Source organism: Pituophis catenifer, unplaced genomic scaffold (genome assembly GCF_029215685.1).
Source record: "Pituophis catenifer annectens isolate HBS135680 unplaced genomic scaffold, rPitCat1.0.hap2 SCAF_6, whole genome shotgun sequence".
NCBI lineage: Eukaryota > Metazoa > Chordata > Lepidosauria > Squamata > Colubridae > Pituophis > Pituophis catenifer.
In genome coordinates, this window is record NW_027256886.1 from 81,012,008 (window position 1) to 81,032,690 (window position 20,683).

At 38.1% G+C, this 20,683-nt stretch overlaps 1 protein-coding gene across 2 annotated transcripts in view; it reads left to right on the plus strand.

Moving 5' to 3' along the window:
- JMJD1C (jumonji domain containing 1C) overlaps nucleotides 1–20,683 on the plus strand; it is a 111,328-nt gene that overhangs the window by 60,076 nt on the left and 30,569 nt on the right. The window contains exons 3-5 of one of the 2 annotated variants that reach the window (XM_070946033.1): nucleotides 183–296; nucleotides 14,164–14,269; nucleotides 19,602–19,726. In XM_070946033.1, the coding sequence (XP_070802134.1) occupies nucleotides 14,263–14,269; nucleotides 19,602–19,726 (132 nt within the window). In that variant the 5' untranslated portion in view covers nucleotides 183–296; nucleotides 14,164–14,262. Of the gene's footprint in view, nucleotides 1–182; nucleotides 297–14,163; nucleotides 14,270–17,730; nucleotides 17,783–19,601; nucleotides 19,727–20,683 lie in introns of those variants that run through there. The other variant, XM_070946034.1, reaches the window with a different exon arrangement.

Genomic DNA, 20,683 nt, shown 5'->3' on the forward strand with positions numbered 1-20,683 from the left:
AGCTGGGTGGTGTTCCAAAACACTGATAAAAATTGCATAGTCAGAATGAAAGTATCTTGATCTCCAAGCAATATGTTGTGTTCTGATAGTTGTTTTGTATTTATGAAACAAAATAGAGCATAGCATATTTAGAACTTAAACAAGCAAGACATTTATATTCTTGTGTTTTATTTTGTCTGCAGACTTTTAAACCTTTGGTTGGGAAAAGTGTATACAGTTCTATTACTGCAGTTGAATTTCTTGTGGACAGAAAATTGGATTTCTTATCTGAAGATAGTGCCTTTCAGCCCTATCAGGTAAGTGTTATAAAAGTTATTAAATCTAAATTACCTTAATTAAAGACATGTAACATGTCTTCTGTATTAGTACTGAGAAATTATTTGTAATCATTAGAGACTGGAAGCATTTTCTTTCAAAAGTTGATACTTTGGGAAAATAGTATTGATTAATTTATATCCCGCCTTTATTATTTTTATAAACAAAGTGGCAAATGTAGCTAATACTTCTTTCTTATCCTATTTTTCTCACAACAATAACCCTGCTAGGTGAGGGGAGTTGAGAGTGACTGGCCCCAGGTCATCCATGGTTTATACCTAAGGCAGGACTAGAACTCAGTCTCCTACCGTACTTTCTATGTTAGAGCAGCTTCGTTATAATATAGATACCTATATTTGAAATATTTTTGTAATTCTTTTAAATCTGGTTTGATCTCAGAGGTATAATTTTATAAACAATTATAATAGAGGATTATAATTGTATTATAATACAATTTTATAAACAATTATAATAGAGGATATAAACAATTATAATAGAGGATTTATCACGAGTCCCCCTTGGTCAGAATATGGGCTACAGATTCAGTGGATTGTTTCCCACAAGAGCACAATCTTAGCTCACAAGGTACTTTTTTTATATTTGCCATCAAGAGTAGCTGTTGTGAGGACATTAAGAAGTGCTAATGTTACTACGCTTAGGAATTACGAAGTGTTTTTTTTTTAATTTAAATTTATTGGCAGTCTAAAATATAGGTCGAGTACGTAAACACATTCTTGGATAGGGCAGATTGATCTAATTGGCCTTTCAAAATCTTGTTAGGGTCATCCCTTGAGTTAATGCTGCACAGTTCATGAACATAAACAAACAAACACTATATTCTAATTGTCATAGCATCATTTTAAGAAAGTCAGTTCAACATTATTTCCTATTTTTTATTTTGGATATTTTTATGAGTTGAATGTGAGGGCACTATGTAAAGTTAAGGGACCTATTTCTTGCCTTGAAATTCATTAACTTTTGCCCAGAGTTACCGTATTTTTCGCACTATATAAGACTCACTGGACCATAAGACACACATTAAGAGGAAGAAAACAAGGGAAAAAAATCTGACTCTGCCTCCCAGCATCCATCCGGTATTCATCTGGCTAGCATCCTTGCAGCAAACAGCCTGGTCAGCTTCAGCACGTTATCGCAGCCCCAGCATGTGGCTCATCAGGGCTCCACTTCATTGCGCCCACCACCGGTCAACTGAGCTGAGGGAATGCTGGAGCCTTCGCTGCCAAACAGCTGAGTGGCGGTTGGATCGGACTCCCAGAAAACTACCAACCAGCTGTTCTAGGCGGCGGGGATCGGTGCCAGCAGAAAAAAGCCTTGAAAATAGGTCGAAAAAAGGCTGGAAAAGGCCCGAAGAACAGTCCGAAAATGGGGCGCGTGTAGGTCAAAAACTTTTTTTGTTGATTTCCTCTTCTAAATTTAGGTGCGTCTTATAGTCTGAAAAATACGGTAATTTGCATCCATTGTTGCTTGTCATACCGTTGGTTTGGTAAATAAGTTGACTCCCTCCTCTTTCTGGCAGCCTCTCAAATACTGGAATACTTTTATCATGTCACCCCTAGTCTTCCTTTTCTCTAGAGTAACCATATCCAGTTCCTGCAACATTTCTTTATATGTTTTTGTCGCCCTTAATCATCTTAGTTGCTCTTCTTTGCACTTTTTACAAAGTCTCATTGTTTGTAATGTGGTGACCAAAACTGGATGGACCAAAACTCTTGAGCAAGCTATGCTCTTACAAATCATCTGGTCTTAATGGCATTCGTAGAAGGGTTTTTAAAGAATTTCTTTTTAAAGAATTCAGATTTGAAATTGCTGGCACATAAATTGTCCATCAAATCAAGCTATGTCAGAGGATTGGAATGTAAGCAATATGATAGCATTTTTAAAAAAAAAACATGAGATGTGAGAAGTTATATGTAGACAGGTTAATTTCTATTCTAAACAACTTGATAGAAACAATAATCAAAAATAATTGACACATGGTAAAACAAGGCTTGCTGAAGAAAAACCAGTATAGATTCTACAGACTTAAATCCTACTCAGCATCTTCTTACAGATTTATGTTTGCTTTTGCTTTTTGTTACTGTTTTTAGAGTATCAACAGGTACATGGGTGGGAAAATGACCAGGTCAAAGATTTTCAGAAAAAAATCTTTGACAATTATTTATTTTAAACACTTGAATAGATTTAGTAATTTATGGGAAACGAATAGCTTGGGTTAAAAAATAGCTAAGGAGTTAAAAACAGCAAGCAGAGTGGCAGTTAAAGGTACAACTTTCTCAATGGAGGGAAGTAAGTATTCATGCTAGTTGATTAATTTTTTTTTATGCCAAGTTAATTTTTCAAAATTAACAAGCATGAAAGTATGAGCTATTTTTTTCACAACCCTTTATTTTCCCTTCCTGACATCATCCGTAAATGAAACTTCTCCAATTGCATTCTTTTTGCAAAAATCCTGTCTTCCCTACTTACATTTAGGTGTAGAAAAAAAAGCTTCCATTGGTGATAATGAGAACTTTTTCTTAGCCTGATGTTCTACGGGTAATTGAAGAAGCGAAGCAAATATTTGCAAATATGATGAAATCATGTGAGATTTTATGATGTGTCTTTCACATGGAAAGCTGTCCGTTCTTAGTTCAGTTGTAAGGAAAACTGTTGCCCTTGTGATAGTGGAAATAGGAGTGATTGATGATGTGCCATTAAGTTGTTCTTGACTCCTAGTGGCCGCATAGATTCTCCAGATTCTTTCAAGTCTCTCAATGCTGTACTCATTGCCAGTGTAACTGAGTCCATCCACCTTGTTGCAAGTTAATTCTGTTCTTCTCTTTTCTTCCACCTTTCCCGGCATTAAAGTCTTCTTCAAAGAGCTAGGTCTTTGCATAAGGTGTCCAAATGAGAATGTGCTTCAAATGAGAATTCTGGATTGTTTTGTTCAATGATCCATCAGTTTGTTTTCTTAGCTGTCAGCTGTATTCTGAGGAGTCTTCCCTAACATGAAAGTTCAAAGGTGTCAATGCCTTTCCTATTCTGCTGCTTTGAAGTCCAACTTTTGCTTCCATAGAGTGTCATAGCAAACAACATGATTTGCACGATTCTGACCTCTAAGTATAGACACATCACAGCATTTGAATATCTTTTCGAAGACCTACATGGTTGCTCGGCCAAATACTATTCTTTGACATGTTAGGGCTTGCAGATACTTTGCATTTTTAATTATCAGGGTAGAATCATCGGTATTGTGGAAGTTATTGATATTGCTTCCAGACTCCTTTTTCATTTTTATTTCTACTTTGCCTTTTCTCTTTCTAACAATAAAGTGATTAGTGGGAGTTTTGTGGTTGTATCTGGTAAATGAGTCATCACCTTCAATGTGCTGCAGTGTGACAATCGTGACCTGAAAGGGAGGCAAGGAATAAGGAGAACAACATTCAGTGATGTGTAAGATTGTTCTGTTTATTGTTCACTGCTGCTGTTTCTGTGCTGCTTCACGTAGAGGTATAATTGCAAACTGGATAGCTGATTTGAATAGAGATAGCAGATAGCACATCAGCAACCATCTGTTGAGTGTGATTAAGTCCCTATATTTCTGAGGGGGATTAATGGGTCTGGAGAAGCATGCTAAATACTTAATTCTTTCCTCTCTTGCTATTTTTACCATTCCCAGTCCCCAGAATTATGGGCTTCCATTAATTAAATTTCCATTTGCTATATTTTATTTATTCCAATTTACAAACCCCACCCATCAATAAACTCTGGATTGATGACAAATAGCTAAAAGCGCATGGGGGCCGACAGTGTCCAGCCGCAGCCTGCGCAGTGCAGGTAAATTGATTACCTGTCCAAGCAGGCAGAGGTGGGGTGGGAGGCATGTAATCTGGACGAGCCACAGGAAAGCTGAGAGGCAGTGGGCTGGAGCAGGTGGGCGACCGCAGGAGCCTCAACTTTGTGCAGTGGCACCGGCAGCAAATGGAGGCAGAGGCGCGGGGAGAAAGCTGACAATCTGCACAGGCTACAAGTAAGCCAAGAGATGTGAAGATGAGCCTCCCAGGACTGGCCGGCCGCCCACTCCATCCCACCGTCTGCTGCCCATGCAGCACATCCAGATTGTTTCTCTCCCCCCCCCCCCGGTGCGTCTGCCTTTGTCTGCTGCCAATGCCAGCGCACAAAGACAAGCCTCCCACAGCCACCCGGCTGCCCAGCAACTTTCGGCATTCCTGTGGCCTGCACGGCGCGTCCGGATTACGTGCCTCCCCACCATGCCTCTACTGCTTGGATAGGTAATCCACTCACCTGCGTGGCACAGGCTGCGTAGCCCGAAAGTGCGCCAACGAAGGGTCCAGCGGGCTGCAGCTGCAGCCCTCACGTGATCACCACCTTTTGTGCACGCCCTGGGGGAGTGGGGCGCCCAGCCAAGCTGATCACCCTGAAATTGTGGTTCCCCAAAAATAAGCCCTACTCTTATTTTGAAGCCAAAAAAAATAGAAGACCTGGTTTTATTTTCAGGGAAACAAAGTAATCACATCTGATAATAACATTGTGATGGCTCTACCATGTTCTCCGGAGCTCATGCCTATTGGAAGAACCATGTTTTCCAGGTCTTTTGAAAGGCCAGCAAGTTGGGCCCACTCTAATTTCCAGGGCGATGATGTTTTAAAGGAGGTGTGCCACAACAGAAAAGTTTTTCTAGATGAATCCCTAATTGATGGACATGCAGCATGATCCTCTTGCTAGATCTATTGGCAGGTGATTGGGGAGAAGGCAGTCCCTCAAAGAACCCATGCCATGTAGGGCTTTCTAAGTCATTACCAGCAGCTGGGATTGGACCCAGAAGGAAACTGGAAACCATTGCAGTTTTTATCATTTTATAGTTCTTTTGTGAAACTCAGTTTCCTGCTTTGTAGCCTGACGTTTTAACAACTACACCAGTTAACTACCTTTATTTTGGTTAAATTTAAAATTCTCTGCAAAGTGAACTGCAAGTGGCAAATAAACAATAATGTTAAGAAAGAAGTTTCTTCCTCTCTCTATGGTCTTCAAGAAAAGATTGGACAGCCATTCGTTTGGGATGCAATAAGGTCTCCTGCCTTGGGCAGGGGTTGGAGTAGAAGATCTCCAAGGTGCCTTAGAACTCTATGATTTAATGATTCTAACCGTTTTTGCCCATATTGTGTTTGAAAAAAATGTTGCATTCTGCTCCTAACATTTTTATGGTTGGTTGTATAAATTGGAATAGCTGCAAACATTAAAACAATTAAGTTCTGTAAAAATGTATTTGTTTTTTTATCAGGCATATTTGAACTTTATTGGGTATGTATTTATTGCTAAATGAGAAACATAGCAATTTTAAATTTGTTCTTATACTTAACATAGATACAATATAATATGGTAAATGACTGATAAGCCTATAACATTCCTAAGATAATTAAAATGAGATGTTCAGTTAATCTGCAAGAGTATATCAAAGTGAAGACAAAAAGTGATCTGAATTGCCTGAATGTGCAGTGTGATAAAAGGGAAAAAAATCATCTCTCACAGGAATTATTAATAAAAAAAACAACTATGCAAAAGGTCTACATTCAATTTCTGAGGTCATATCTTCTGTTGAAATTTATGAATAATTTTTAAAGAAGAGGTGTTTCTTGAGAAAACAGTTGAAAATGCAATTTAGCCACCTCATATTGTGTTTCCCTGAAAATATGACCTACTCAGAAAGTAAGTCCTAGCTTGATTTTTACATATGTGCCCAATATAAGCCCTACCCCCAAAATAATCCCTAATAAGACCCCGCCCACTCCAGGATGCACAGATAAAAATTAAGCTTGGGTGTGGATTGGGGGGCGGGTGTTGGAGCTGCCCTACTACTTCCCTTCGGATAGTTGGAGCCAGGCCTCACACACCTTGGTCCATTTCTTCTGCAGCTGGCAAGGCATTCCTGAAGGCCTCTGTAGCCGATAACAGAGCTCTGGATTGATCCAGAGCTCTGTTATCGGCTGCAGAGGCCTTCAGGAAAGCCGTGCTGGCCTTGCCAGAGGAAGAAGTTCCTGAAGGCCTATCTGATAGAGAAAATGAGGCCGGGGGCGACGCGCACAAGTGAGGTGAGTCAGTGGACGGCATCCACCCTACCCCACCCCAGAAAATAAGACCTGGTGCCTTTTTTTTTGTGGCAAAAAAAATATAAGACAGGGTCTTATTTTCGGGGAAACACAGTATATAAATATATATTACATTGCATTATAAAATGTCTTACACTAAAAGGTACATATAGTAGTGTGAAAAGTACAGGCAATCCTTGACTTAGAACTGTAATGGAACTTGCCTATTATGGTCCTAATTCATTGCAGTCTTTAAGCGAGGCACCCATGTGATCACCTCTTTCAACGACCACTACCCCAGCCCTTCCAGATGATTTGCTAAGCAATCACGCAGCTGCTTAAATGAACAGAGCAAAAGAGATTCCTGCTGAAACCGGGCAGGCAACTCTGCTTCATGCACAGAAGGATAATGCCTTCCTCTCCCCTCTGTGTGCAAGATGGAACCAGCCCACTGTGCTAGAGAAAGGAAGCCCTTCAAGCTTCCTTTTTCCTGTGCAGTGTACAAGTCCGTTCCCTCCCCCCCCCCATTCCTTTCTCCACCACAACATATCACATCCCTTCCCTCTGCCCTAGGTTAGAAAGTCATTCTAACTTTCTAACCCAGGGAGAGGAGGGGAACTGGCACACTATGCTCATTGTACCAGAGACAGGAAGGGTCTTACAACCTTCCCTGCCAACTTTCCTGTTGGCTTTCTGAGGAAGCTGGCAGGGAAGATTGTAAACGACTATCACATGATCACAAAGGGTTTGGAACTTTTCACAAGTACCAAAAACCCAGATCACAATATGTTGACTGCGGGGCCACTACAACAGCCATAATTTCAAGCACCAGTCATAAGTCCCTTCATTCAGGGACTTTTTAGTGGTCACTGAATGAATGGGTCATAAGTTGAAGACTACTGTATTGGTTAGCTTCCTTTCTTTAGAGTCTTACTCTAAAGTCCTGAACTTATGGTCACTTTTCGTTCAACATTTCTCAAGTTCAGCAACTAAGTTGTATGGACCAACTCCCAGACTGACTGGGGATTTTTTGGGTCACACATCTTAAAGATGCTGAGCTTGAGAAACACAGCTCTAGATGACACCATGAGTCACTGCTGGGGAAATATTGTAACCTGAGAATTTTCTACCCTATCCAATAAATTACTGAACAAAAGGTAAAATGGTGGAGAACTGTGATTGCCTATTGAGCTCTGGTATGACAAAAATATGAAGTTTGAAGTTTTTATTTTTTTGGATGTTGAAGGTAATTTGAAACACTGGGCATAAATAAAAACTGCAATAGATTCAGACTATTTCTCATTGTGTTATCTGATTCAGCAGTTCTAGGCAAACACTGCTATATAATTTGTGGGCAGCATGCAGTCTTGAATCATTGACCATTTTCCCTTGGCCAAGAACCTTGGAAACGTGAAGGTGCTTCTACTTGTACATGTAGAGACTTTCAGCTTTATTTCTTGGCAGCATTCATAAAGGCTGGGAGTCCTTCCATTTCATGTGTATGAGGGGAGAAACTGCCCCAGGAAGACAAATTATTCTTTTCGTGGTGTTCCTGGCTACAAACAGTGAAGTCTGCATTACTGGGAATTTATTTCCTGGCTGCAATTTGTGAATTTAGAAATTTAACCATTACTGTATTGAAAACATGCACTAAAATACAGAATTTCAGTTTCAATACATAATTTCTTTCTCCAATTAAAGTTGATATTTCAGTGCTTCTGGGCAAAATTATTTCCTGGTCATACTAACTTTTGATTTTGAAATCTTAATCTTGTTCTTTATTCTTTTCTATCACTTCTGTGAAATAATACATCAGATTAAGTCATTTATTTTGAAATAAAGATCTTGGTCTTTTATTAAAGATACTGCAGTTTTGGTCAGCTATTTTTTTCTAGAAGACTTTAAATTTGTGTTTAAAATTATAGGAAATAAAAATTGATAGCAGTTCCTCAGGATTATTATGCACACATGTAACTATTATGTTTATTTTTATTTAATTTACTCATTTATACCCACCTTTGTTATTTTTACAAATAACTTAAGGTGAAAAACATATCTAACAGACCAAGGTTCCTTCTATTTTCCCCACTGCGAAACATCTTTCTGGATGTTGTAGTCAGAAAGTGTGCAGCCATCTGCCAGCTGCTTTCCAGCAAAGATCAGCCTCTGTTGGTCAGCAGGAATGCCTTCCTTGTCCTGGATTTTGGCCTTCACATTCTCAATGGTTGATGGTCTTGCCAGTCATGGTCTTCACAAAGATCTGCATTTTTTATCGCTTCACTCAGGCAGCCAGAAGGAAATAAATAATATTGTGGTGCGGTATCAAGGCCGCCTTAAGATGAGCCAGGAGAGGCACCCGGTGGGACAGCCTTCTGTTCCTCCATGCTACTTGTATCTCACTAGGTTCACCTTCACATTTATTGCCAGCCAGTACCAGTTGTGGATTTGTTCGGGTATTTTGCAAGGTAGGCACATGTGGTACAACTCCCGGTTCAGGCCGTCTCAGGAATAGTGAACCAGAAGTCACTATGGTCAATGCCTCAGCGCCAGTCTCCGGAATTCACGAATGTATTTGGTCGCTGGTCTGCTCCCCTGCTTGATGGCATGGATGTCGTATTCCGCCTGCCGGACTTGCATGGTGTCTCCAAATCGGGCTCTGAGTTCTCCCAAGAAGACGTAGGGTCCCCCAGCTCTGGAGACCCTTCATCATGGAGGCCAATCATCCGTCCCACTGCTTCTCCCTTCATCATGGAGGCCTGTCACCCATTCCGCTGCTTCTCCTTCTAGGTTTGCCACAATGGCATTCACACAAGCCACATCGTTGAAGTAAGCTGGCCCATATCGATCCAGATGAGCCCATGTCTGATTTAGGAAGAACACCAACTTCTCTGGACTACCATCAAACGTGGCCTTGATTGGTGAGGGTTCAGAGGGGCCTGGAGCGCCCCAGTATCCCTGAGGCCATCCCATTCCGTAGGAGAAGGGCCAGGGCTGAGCACCCACAGCTGTCAGTTGCACTGGAGGCTTTCTGGTGATCCTGTGCAGTTGCTGCCCGTTTGGGTCTAGCAGCACTTTGCCCTGGAATTGGGCCCGGTTGGGGGATGGTGGTCAATGAAGGGCTACGGCTCCCCCCGTCCTCGACCAGGGTTGAGGCAGCAGGGGTGAGAGAGTCATCAAGGATTGACTGGATCCTGCTCCAGAAGCTGGCGATTTACTGCATTCTGATCTCCATTCCAACAAACCTCTCAACTTTTCGACCGATGGGCTGCGGCAAGCTTCCAGGTATCTCCATTCCACCGGCTCTTCCCACCACTGCTCTTTTCCCTTTCCATCTTGGACCCTGGGTAAACGCCACTCCAGAAGGAAGCAGAGGGAACTCAGCTTTGCACGTCTTCGCCACCACACCCTGCCATAGGTCCTCATATGCCTGACAGAGTTGCCCAGCCACCATGGCCTCCTCCCTCACTGCTGGCTGTTCAGTCTTCTCTGCTTGTCCCTTCAAATGGTCACCATCTGGGTACCGAAGTCCACCTGGCCTGCAGTCAGAGTCTCTTTCACTGGCCCATTCCTGACTTGGCAGCTTGCTCTCCTTTACATTCCACCCCGAACATCTTCTCCTGTGTCTTCACAGTTCTTCCAGAGGTGACTGACAGGCTGCAGGAGCCCAGGACTCCTTTTTCGTTTTTAACTTTGGTAGATCTAGTTTAATGTAAGCGTTCCGACTGACGAACCCAACCAAAGCAAGCACAGTCGAGACGATCCAATCTCTGAATGCAAAACTTTATTGAGTACATCATGTCAGCACTGATGAGGGCAAAACCAGATCTAGTTAATTTCTGCACAAACCTGCATAATTAAAGTATAGATTCTCCATCCCCCTATTAGAGCAGGTCACATTATCCAATTGAGTCTCATTGTATTGTTATGAGAAAAAGTCTTTGGCTTTGGCAAACACCTGCCAAAGTGTCCTTGGCTCTCACGGCTGTCTGCTGGATGAGTGGAACCTACATTCCATCTCCCCCTTCCCTCCCCCCTAGTTCGTTGGCAAGCTGAGAAGCGATAATGGTCGCAACAGCAAAAGCTCACTTTGATCTTGACAGAATTAATATATTGGTATTAAAATTCTGACTACATTTTGTTTATTAGTCCTTGTGGGCAAAAAAGTTTATATTTCATTGTGTAGTACAGCTGTTGTAAATATAATCATCTGGCATGGAAGTAAGGAATGTAATTCCATTTTATTTCTTGACTTAAATCTTCTATTTTAAGATGAAAAAAAGATTATAGATGGGAAGGACATATGTTGCTGACCCCTATGACAGCAAAGACCTCTTTTTGAAAATAAGAAATTAGACTTACAATTATATACACTCAGGACAAAGACATTACTATAACGAAGCATATAATCTTAAAGTATATAAAATACAGGTAGTCTTCAACTTACAAGCATTCAGTTAGGGACCATTCAAAATTATAACGGCACTGAAAAAAGTGACTTGCAACCAGTCCTTGCGCCTACAACTGCTGCAGCACCTCCCCCCCCAGTCATATGATCAACATTCAGGCACTTGGTAACTGGCATGTATTTATGATGGCTGCTGCATCCTGAGATAATGTGTGATCTTCCCAGCCAGCTTCCAACAAGCAAAGTCAATGGGGGAAACCAGATTCACTTGGCATTCTGTATTTCTAGACTGCCCATATCCCTCCAAAAGAACTCTTAATGGCCACATGATTCACTTAACTAAAATAATTTGCTTAATCACTGTGGCATAAAAGGTTGTAAAATTGGGTGCAACTTACTTAACTGACTTGCTAAGCAATGGAAATTCTGCTCTCCATTGTGGGCATAAGTCCAGGACTACCTGTAAAAGGGGACATCGCCAGCAGAATCTCCCAGGTAGATCAAACTGGCTGGACTGGTTCCAATGGGAGAATGCAATCCTGCACGTACGTAGGTGACAAGCCACAGTAATGTAAATCTAGGAACAACATTGGTGAATGCTGGTTGGTTGGTATAAATGTTCAAACCAGTCCTAAAAGTTCAACAGCTGTTAGCTGTCTGTGATCCCAGCACATAATAATGGCATCTGGTTTGTGGAACCCAATTCAGCAACCTAAATTTCCAACTGTTTTAAAGTCTGTGAGATACATGGTGAAGTTTATTAACCTGTAATTATGCTGTTTGTTTCCATCTAAAGTACTTCTGGCTTCCTTTTCTTTAATTCTTGAAAGTATATTCCATTAAAAAAATCAATTCAAAGGTATACCAAAGTAGCACAATTATGTACACAAATAAATGAAAATTTAGAAAATTGACTTGTTATTTACTGCAAACTTACTGATATAAAATTATTTGAAATCCACATAAGATGTTAAAAAATTCAGGCATACAGGCAGACTACCAATACATTTTATTCATTTTACTGATTTTAGCATGTGAAGAATAAACTTAATTTATTGAAGAATAATCTTAATTCTGTAAATACCATTTAAATATTTTCAAGGACCTAAAGCCTATGCTGTGGCGTTATCAGATATTCCAGGTACTTTGGGGGGAGGGGAGGGAGGGAGGGGTGGCAGCTTTCTTATCCTGGATACTTAAGAGTTATGATCAGTAAATGTTCATGTCATATGTCCAGAGGATGTATTGTAGAACGTTTTAAAAAGAAGACAAATTCAATTTTCATTTTAATGGAGGAGGCAATTTCTTTTTTCTAAACTTCAGTAGAGATGTGATAAAGCTGGATAAAATGCAAGAGGTCATTGACACACCGTCCTTTCACAGATTTTTGCTGATGATAGCTAGCAGTTTAGCTTGTGTACTTTTGAGACAGATAGTATAAACAGAGTTGGTTTATTTGATTCTACAGATAGTTTTGAAACTGCTTTCACCTTTTTATTTGGTATTAGTATTTAATGTAGAAATTGTTTGCATAGCCTATATCCGTGATGGCGAACCTATGGCACACGTGCCCAAAGTGGCATGTGGAACCATCTTGCCTGGCATGCGCGGTGTCACCTGTTCCTCTTCCGTGTTTCTGGCGCACATTCGCGCACGTTGATCAGCTGGCCTTTTTACATGTGGCAGTGCCGGAAACGAGAAGAGCAGGTCTTCCGTTTTCCTGCGTGAGCATGCGCACTGGCCAGCTGATCATCGCGTGCGCATGCATGCCAGAAACATGGAAGAGTAGCTAGCTAAAACCAGAAGTTCATTTTCAGGTGTGCACGTGTGCCCTGGGCAGCTACTCTTCCAGGTTGTGGCCCAAGTACACGTGCACGAAGCCATCGCTGGCCTATATCATTAAAAAACACAAGGTAATCCCAGCTACTTGTTATTAAGATTTGGACATATCTACCACTGTGTCCAGTTTCAAATCTGGACGGAGTATAATTGAGAAGGAATAGGTTGCCTAGCAGATATGTTCCATTTGAAACTGAACAGAAAGAAAACAAACTAAAGAACGTTAATAAAGTGTCTTTAAAAAAGAGTTTGAAAGCAGGCTTCTTATTCATTGAAGACTAAATGAAGGGTAATGAGTTAGTCATTCCCATTTCTGTTTTAGTTCATATCTGCTAGTCTCCATTCTTCATGCCAATTTTATATGAGTTTTATTTTTTGCTGGAACCCCAGATCCATCAACTGTAGCTCAGGGGAAATGCAAGTGGGCATGAGCAACATTGTGAACAGATTTATAAATACAGGGTAAAATCCAAATCCAACTGTAGATAAAAAATCTTGTCAATCGATTCATATCTCAGTGCTCTTAAATAAGGAGGCTTGTTTACACAAACATGTACTGTATCTGTAGCCTTCTGTCTATCCTGCTTGAGGAGGAATTTATTCTTCTGAATATGTCTGCCAGTTTTATATACAATTTGGTTTGTAAATTTGATTTGTATTATTTTAAAATAATACATATACATATTAAGTTGTATAAACTGATTACATATAGTTTAGAAGCCTTGCCAGTAAATAAATGAATACAGTATTTAAATAATAAAGCTTACTTTAGCTAATGAAGTGGAGCAAATCTCCCTCCTTTACTTTACTCTTCTATTTTACATTCTTTAAAGCAAGATTTTTTTTCAACTTCCCATGACTCCCAATTTATCGCAATCTGACTGCAAAAAATGCAGTTCCTGCTTTTTGCTTAACCCCCCCCTTCCCCCCCCCAGCTTTCTGGAGTACATGTGGGTAATCTTGCAATTTCTCCTTAATGCAGAGAGATTTTCCAATCTCATACTCAAGCATTGTTTTTGACCGCAGTGTGTTCTTCTATTCTAGAAGAATCTCAGTTTGCCATGATAACTCACCAGAAGTGGTGTGATGTTGAGAATGCATGCTCGGACCTTCATTTTGGGGTAAATGTAATAAGGTCACAACTGTAACAGGGGAAATATTTAATTATTATTTAATTTAATTACACAAAAGGGAGTTTAATCGATAAATATTTAATGGTATTTGATATAATTTATATTGATGTAGGTCTTTTTCATACACTACTTAGCTTCTAATCATTAAACAAGGTATTATAAATAACAAAATCCAAAATCATTTTTATATTCACTTCATATTTTTATAGTATCTATATTTTAAATTTTTCAGCAAAAACCTGGACACCGTATGGACATTTTCTGTCATCTGTCTGATTTTTTTTTCAGGTTACAGTATTTGCATCAAATAATTGAATAATAAATGTTTACTAGGAATAACATAGTGTTTCTCTGTTTTCTTTAGGATGATATAGACAGTTTAAACCCAGTTCTCAGGGATAATCCACAGCTTCAAGAGGAAGTAAAAATCTGGGTGAAGGAACAAAAAGTGCAAGAGATTTTTATGCAAGGTAATTTTGAGAAATATATGTTTGTCATTTAATTAGATAAACACTCATAGTGAATTATGTTTTAGTTTTTTAAGTTATAAAGTAATGTTACCGTAGTGCATATTACTGAATTGATGATCTCCTATACGGTGACCAGATTTAGTGGTTTGTCATTTCTATTAGTTGTTACTTCCCATCCGAAGGTATAGTATTTTCAAATGGTCAGGTGGATCTTAAAGGATCCCACTCCATTTGATTAATGATGAGACATTTTACTAAGTAATACTATTTTAAAAATTATTTCAAAAAATATTTTAGAGTTGAAAGTTGATGTGGTTAAGAAGGAAAACTGAATACAGGTAGTCCTTGACTTACAACCACAATAGAGCCCCAAATATTTCTTGTTAAGTGAAACGTGTTAAGTTAGTTTTGTCCCATTTTATGACCTTTCCTGCCACAATTAAGTGAATCTGAATTTTGATCACACGATCATGGGGATGCTGTAAAGGTCGTAACTGTGGAAAATGGGTCATTTTTCAGTGCCATTATAACTTTGAATGGTCACTAAATGAACTGTTGTAAGTCGAGGATTACCTGCATGCATTAGCAATAGTTCGTTTTCCTAAGTTACCCACCAAGTTTGTGCTATATTTAAATAAAAGAGAGAAAGGCGCACACATTAAAAAAGCGTTGAGGACCAGTAAATTGTAAAGGTTAAGATGGTGGACATGGGACAGTAAGATCCAGGTTCTAATCCTCCCAAAGTGACGAAACCATCTGGGTGATTTGGGGCCTAGTTACCCTCTCTCATCCCTAAACAATCTCAGGTCCCGTAAGAAGCTTGCTCAAAGACAGAACCTTTATCACCCCGTGTATTCATGGTTTTGCTGTGTAATATAGGAGAATGCAGCAGGAAACAAATCCTTAAAGTTTGGGAGATACACGAAAGGGAAAAAATATTTCATCTATTTTGGGCTCAAAATACTCTCTTTTCAGTTTGAAACACTTGTTCCATGTGCATTTCAGAAGTGCTTTTTGCTTGAAGTAGGTCTATTTTAAAGTCTTCTGCTTCTAAAATGCTGGCAGTAAGAATTGCAGTGAGCTCAAAGTAGGGTGATTTAAGGTCACAACAGTTTGAATCAAACACTTTGTATATCCCTACCAGACAATCTGCAGCTACCAAATGGCCTTGCAAAACATATACTTAAGGAACCGGGAATGCTTTTTTTAGGGTATTTATTTCTTTACTAAAGAATATGAACCTTCATGGGTCAGATGCAGTAGCTGTCTGGACTACCATGTTTTCCGTATTGGTTAGTCAAATGTTTCTGGGAATTCACAGTATTTCATGAATAAATATATATATTTATGCACACTTCCATTGGTTGCCACTAGTGACAAATCTTATGTCTGAGAAACTTATCAGTATCAATTATTTTTCATGGGATTTTCCCAAATTATTGATCTGTGTATGACAGCTGAGCTCAAGAATTCTCATTTAAAAGTCTAATCTTAAATAGTTAAAAGAATTATGAACACATAAAATATTTTCCAGCCAGTTAAAGACCTAATTAATAGGGTTCTGCAATATTTCAGATTCAATTCAATGCTTTTAAATATGAATGCAGCAGCACCTGTCTGCAACTCATTAAAATAGATTCAGGATTGCACCGTTGTTTCATGGTTGCACAGCTACACTGAAAACCTCCCACGGCAACCACATTAACATAGAACCAGATGTAGTAGCTTTAATGTGTAGAAGGCAGATGCTATGTTTGCTGTCCTACATGTTCCAAAGCACAGCCTGATTAAAAAATATCAGGATTTAGTATCTGTGGTAAAAAAAATTAATTTCAGTTTGTCATTACAATATCTGTGTTCAGTCATTGAAACCAGAACCATTGAGATAGGAGTGAATGATAATTTATATACCTTTCCTTAGTAGCCAAAACCATTTCCTATTTTGGCCAACAATATATGTTTGAGTGGGGTGTTTTTTTAAATCCCATATGTTATTCTGTTGGGAGCAGGAGCTGGATAATGAAGAGGCGGTAGGCACCATAGAAAGCTCCAGCAATTCCTTTGGTTTTTTTCTATTTGCCTCCTGTTATTTAACCCCACAAAGAAGATAATACTTTGCTAATTATTGTTTTAAGTCCAAATTTCCCTGCCAGTGGATGTAAGATAGAGAATAGCTCAAGAACAAATTTCCCCAAAAAGACAATAACAGAGGTAAAAGAAAGGAGGTACATCAAAACCCAACAAAGAGTGACAAAAACATTATTCTGTCAAAGTTGGCACTGAGAGCTGTAATTGTGTAATATTGGCAACGTAATGAAGGCCATAATGGCTATAACACTTGGATTCTCAACAGTAGGGAATTCTGGGAATTGCAGTTGGTTGAGTAGGCAGCATGCTATTATCAAACCATTAGCCTTTTTAACCCACTATTTCAGTGGTTTCAGAACATGGTGCATTGACTTCCATGTTCATGAGCTAATTTAAATAATAAATAACTACTTCTATTTATATACTTGGCTTTCTATAATATAGCTTATGACACTGATACGTATAAGGAATTACAACAGAGATCATACATATTTTTAGAAATCATTCTTTTATTTTTATAGTCAGAATGAAAATTTAAACCATTTTTAAAATAACATTTCAAATTACAAAAATTCCGTTTCAAATTTGTTGTGGTGATATTTGGAAGAAAATGCAATTGCAGTGCAATGCTAAAGCTTTTCAGGATTCCCATCTCTTGAAATGAAATCTTTCTGCAGATTCACCTTATCCCATTTATTCTTTTGAGCCTAGTTTGGAAATTAATTTCTCCTTAAATTTTCCCTCAGTGCATTTCCCACTGTCATTTGCTGTTCCTCTAAGGAGACTGGAATCCTTCCTTACCTATTTCCTTTCCTTTTCCTTTTTTTTTTATAATTAGATTTTTAAAAATTGAGAAGAAATATAGGAGCAGAAACTATGACAAGATAGTTCACAGAAACAAAAGAAACGTTACTTATAATTTATGCAGGGAAGATCAATAAGGAGAAAGTATTTAGTCTGAATCTGCATGCAACAAATGTTTATTTGAACTTCAAATCTACAAATTTAAAAAAGCACTGCTAATTAATGTGTGCAATCTCTGTATCACACATTAATTTATTAATTAATTAAATTAATTTATATAGAACTTTTGCCTTTGCTCTCCAGCCACTTAATTTCAGGAAAGCAATGCTTAAACACTGTTATAATAACAGTGACTCCTCAATTTAAAGTCCTGGTTTAATGAACTTCAGATGCAACAAACCAGATTTCTGTCCCGTTTACCAAGATAATAAATAAATCTATTACATTCCATAAACTCCTGACCTGGCAGTTAATTTTACATCGTTCGCAATGTCAGGTCATTTGTGTAATGACATAATTAACCCAGATTATATACATTACCACAAATGACATAATTTGTAATTTAACAGACGTTCAGGAGTAATGGACACCCCCTCTCCCCACTGAGTCTGGTAATCTAAGGTAATGTGGAATCTTGACTTTTTTGCATTGTGCCTTTAGCATATGTTGTTTTCTATTTGCTGATAAGCTGTCCCTTTTCTATTTTGGTTTGTTTTCTGGGATCTTCCAGATATCATTTTCCGTAATAACTTTGGCTGGAAATGTAATATGTATGTATCAAAAGCCTTGGCAGCTCCTGGCTGATAATTTTTCGGAGCTCAGATATTAAGCAGTGTCAGGCCCACTTAGAGTAATATAAACTACCAAGGCCATCACCTATATTAAGAAGTTGAAAAAAAAATCAGAAGACAATGGCAAACTCCTTCCAAGAAAACTAAAAGGAAGTGTCCATGAAATGGCAGAAGTCAAGCTTGATTTAAAGGAAACTTTTACAATAAGAAAAGTGACATAATAATGGTTTGACCTACTGATTTTTAGATTGCTCTGTTTTTCAACTCTCCCTGTGCTGATACTGCTAATACTTTAAACATAATACATTGTACCACATAATCCCTAGGCACGTAGAATATCAGCGTTGTCTGCAGGCCATCCGTTGGATAGTCTGCAGAAGTACTACCTAATGGGGAAAAGAATCTGGAAAAAAATCCCTAGCGTATACTCTAGACTAATTCATTTATCTGCCTGGGTAAGATCATATTGCAAACAATTGTATAAAGAACAATATAGTAACATTCAGTCCCTTGAACAAACTCTGTTGTAGTCATGTTGGACATAAATAAATGTTTATGATATTGAGTTATGATGAGTTGTATTTGATTGTAATGGTTTCTAAAGTGTTTATTACTTTTCTGAATCTGGATAGATGAATTCAAAAAACTTGCATAAAGTTATTACATTAACGTAAATCTTAATAAATTAAAAAGTGAAGATGTGTTAAGAAACAAGTAACTGTTTCATTCCTTGGATAAAAACTTTTGAGGTAAGTGATTCTGCCCTGACAAAATATGGTAGTCCCAGGCTTATACACCACTCCTTCATTAGCTATTGTTAAAGTTGGTGGTCCCTGGATAGATGTATCAATACCAAAATAACCTGAAGATGGAATTTTTTAAAAAATTAATTATGAATAGTGTGGCACAAGGAAGCAGTTTAATGAAACCATTTACAGTAAATAAGGATAATACTGTAGAATGACAGTCGATACAAAAGAATATATAACTTTAAAAAGTGTGGTGCATGCATGAATTTTAAATTGACTTCTAAAGTAAACTGTTGCTTCATCTGACATATTTGAGCTAATACATAACTTACAAGTTATATATTTAAATTTATGAATGTAATATTGTTAACAGCACACTTACAGTGGAAAGAAACAGACCGCTGAAGGTAAAAAAAAATCTGTAGTTGATTTTGGGGGAATCTTGGCAGCTGTGTAAACCCAGACTTTAGGGACTAAATTCTTTCTATATGAAAGGCATATGTTTTTAGTAACATACAGTATGTTGGACAGCTTCTGTTCATAAAATTAGGCTTGTTTTTCTATTCAGCATCTTGTACTTAACATATGAGTGCATTTCCCACACCCACTGGAGTGCATTTCCCACACCCACTGGAATCATGGCTTGCAAAGATTTATATTCCCCACCCACCCACCTGGAAACTTAGCACTTTATACACGTATCTGCCGTATTTTATCAATACCAGGAACTATCAGCACTGAATAAATGGTAGCCTTTAAAAAGCATGATGGATATTGACTTTTCATTATTTGGAATTGTTTTTATAATATAATTTAACCTCTACTGCATGCACTTCTAAAATTAAACTCTGTTGAAATATTATTTCAATAATCCTCGAATGTTATTTTCATTTTTTGAAGGTCCTTATTCTTTAAACGGCTATAGGGTGAGAGTATATAGACAGGACTCTGCCACCCAGTGGTTCACTGGTATAATTACTCATCATGATCTGTTCACTCGCACTATGATTGTTATGAATGATCAGGTAATTATTTTTTTCTCTACTGAAATTGTTCTTTAAAAGTGCATCAGCGCTGAAACTAAATATGAGTGTGTGACATAATTGGCTTTAGTTTGATTTTGTATGTACTCTGTTTTTAAAAGAATGTTCATTTTAATAGCTTAAAATGAAAATGACTACAAGACTATTTTAATTTTAAAATGTAAATCTTTTAATTGGTAACAATCTGGAGTTCTATTAAATATGTCCTGGTTAAGTATAAACAATTCTTGGAACAAAAGCAAATTGAAGAATTAGTAGTAACCCTTGATATTCTCAGAGTATAAATGAAGAAGTAGAATCCAAAAAAAGATGGCCAACAAAAGTTTTGTCACCATGATTATGGATCGTGGACACCTCAGAGAATGTTTAAAAGGATTGGTTGGCAGTTTAATTATACTGAATTCAAAATAATTGAGGGAACACTTTTCCATATACTGATTTAATAGCTGTACGCTTGCTAATATAATTTGGCAAGACTAATATAGCTGAAAGAGTTGAATGATATTTTGAAGCGTATGCCAAAATTTTGGGATTAATAATTATATAAAGAATATAAATCAATCAATCATGTGACTAAGCAAAAACATGATACAAAGACAGTGCTACCCTGGATTTTCAATAATGGATATGTATTTGGCTATTTTTGCTTTTGAACTGGCTTTCCATCAATGTAATAGAAAGATTGTTCACCATTACTCAAAGGAGTCAAGGTTTAAAACTGTCCAAAAACAGAGAGATGTTCTGTATCTATGAGATATGTCTTTATCCTTTTTTCAGTTTGTTTTTCCTTTTCCTGTTTTATTTATTTGAGTTTTTGAAGCAAATGTAAGAAATGAAGAATTTGGGCAGCTTGCTCAGTACTATAAATTCATCAAATCTAATGCCAGCGGATGAGGTATAAAGGCCAATATAACCTTTTATCTAGTTTCATTTTAATGC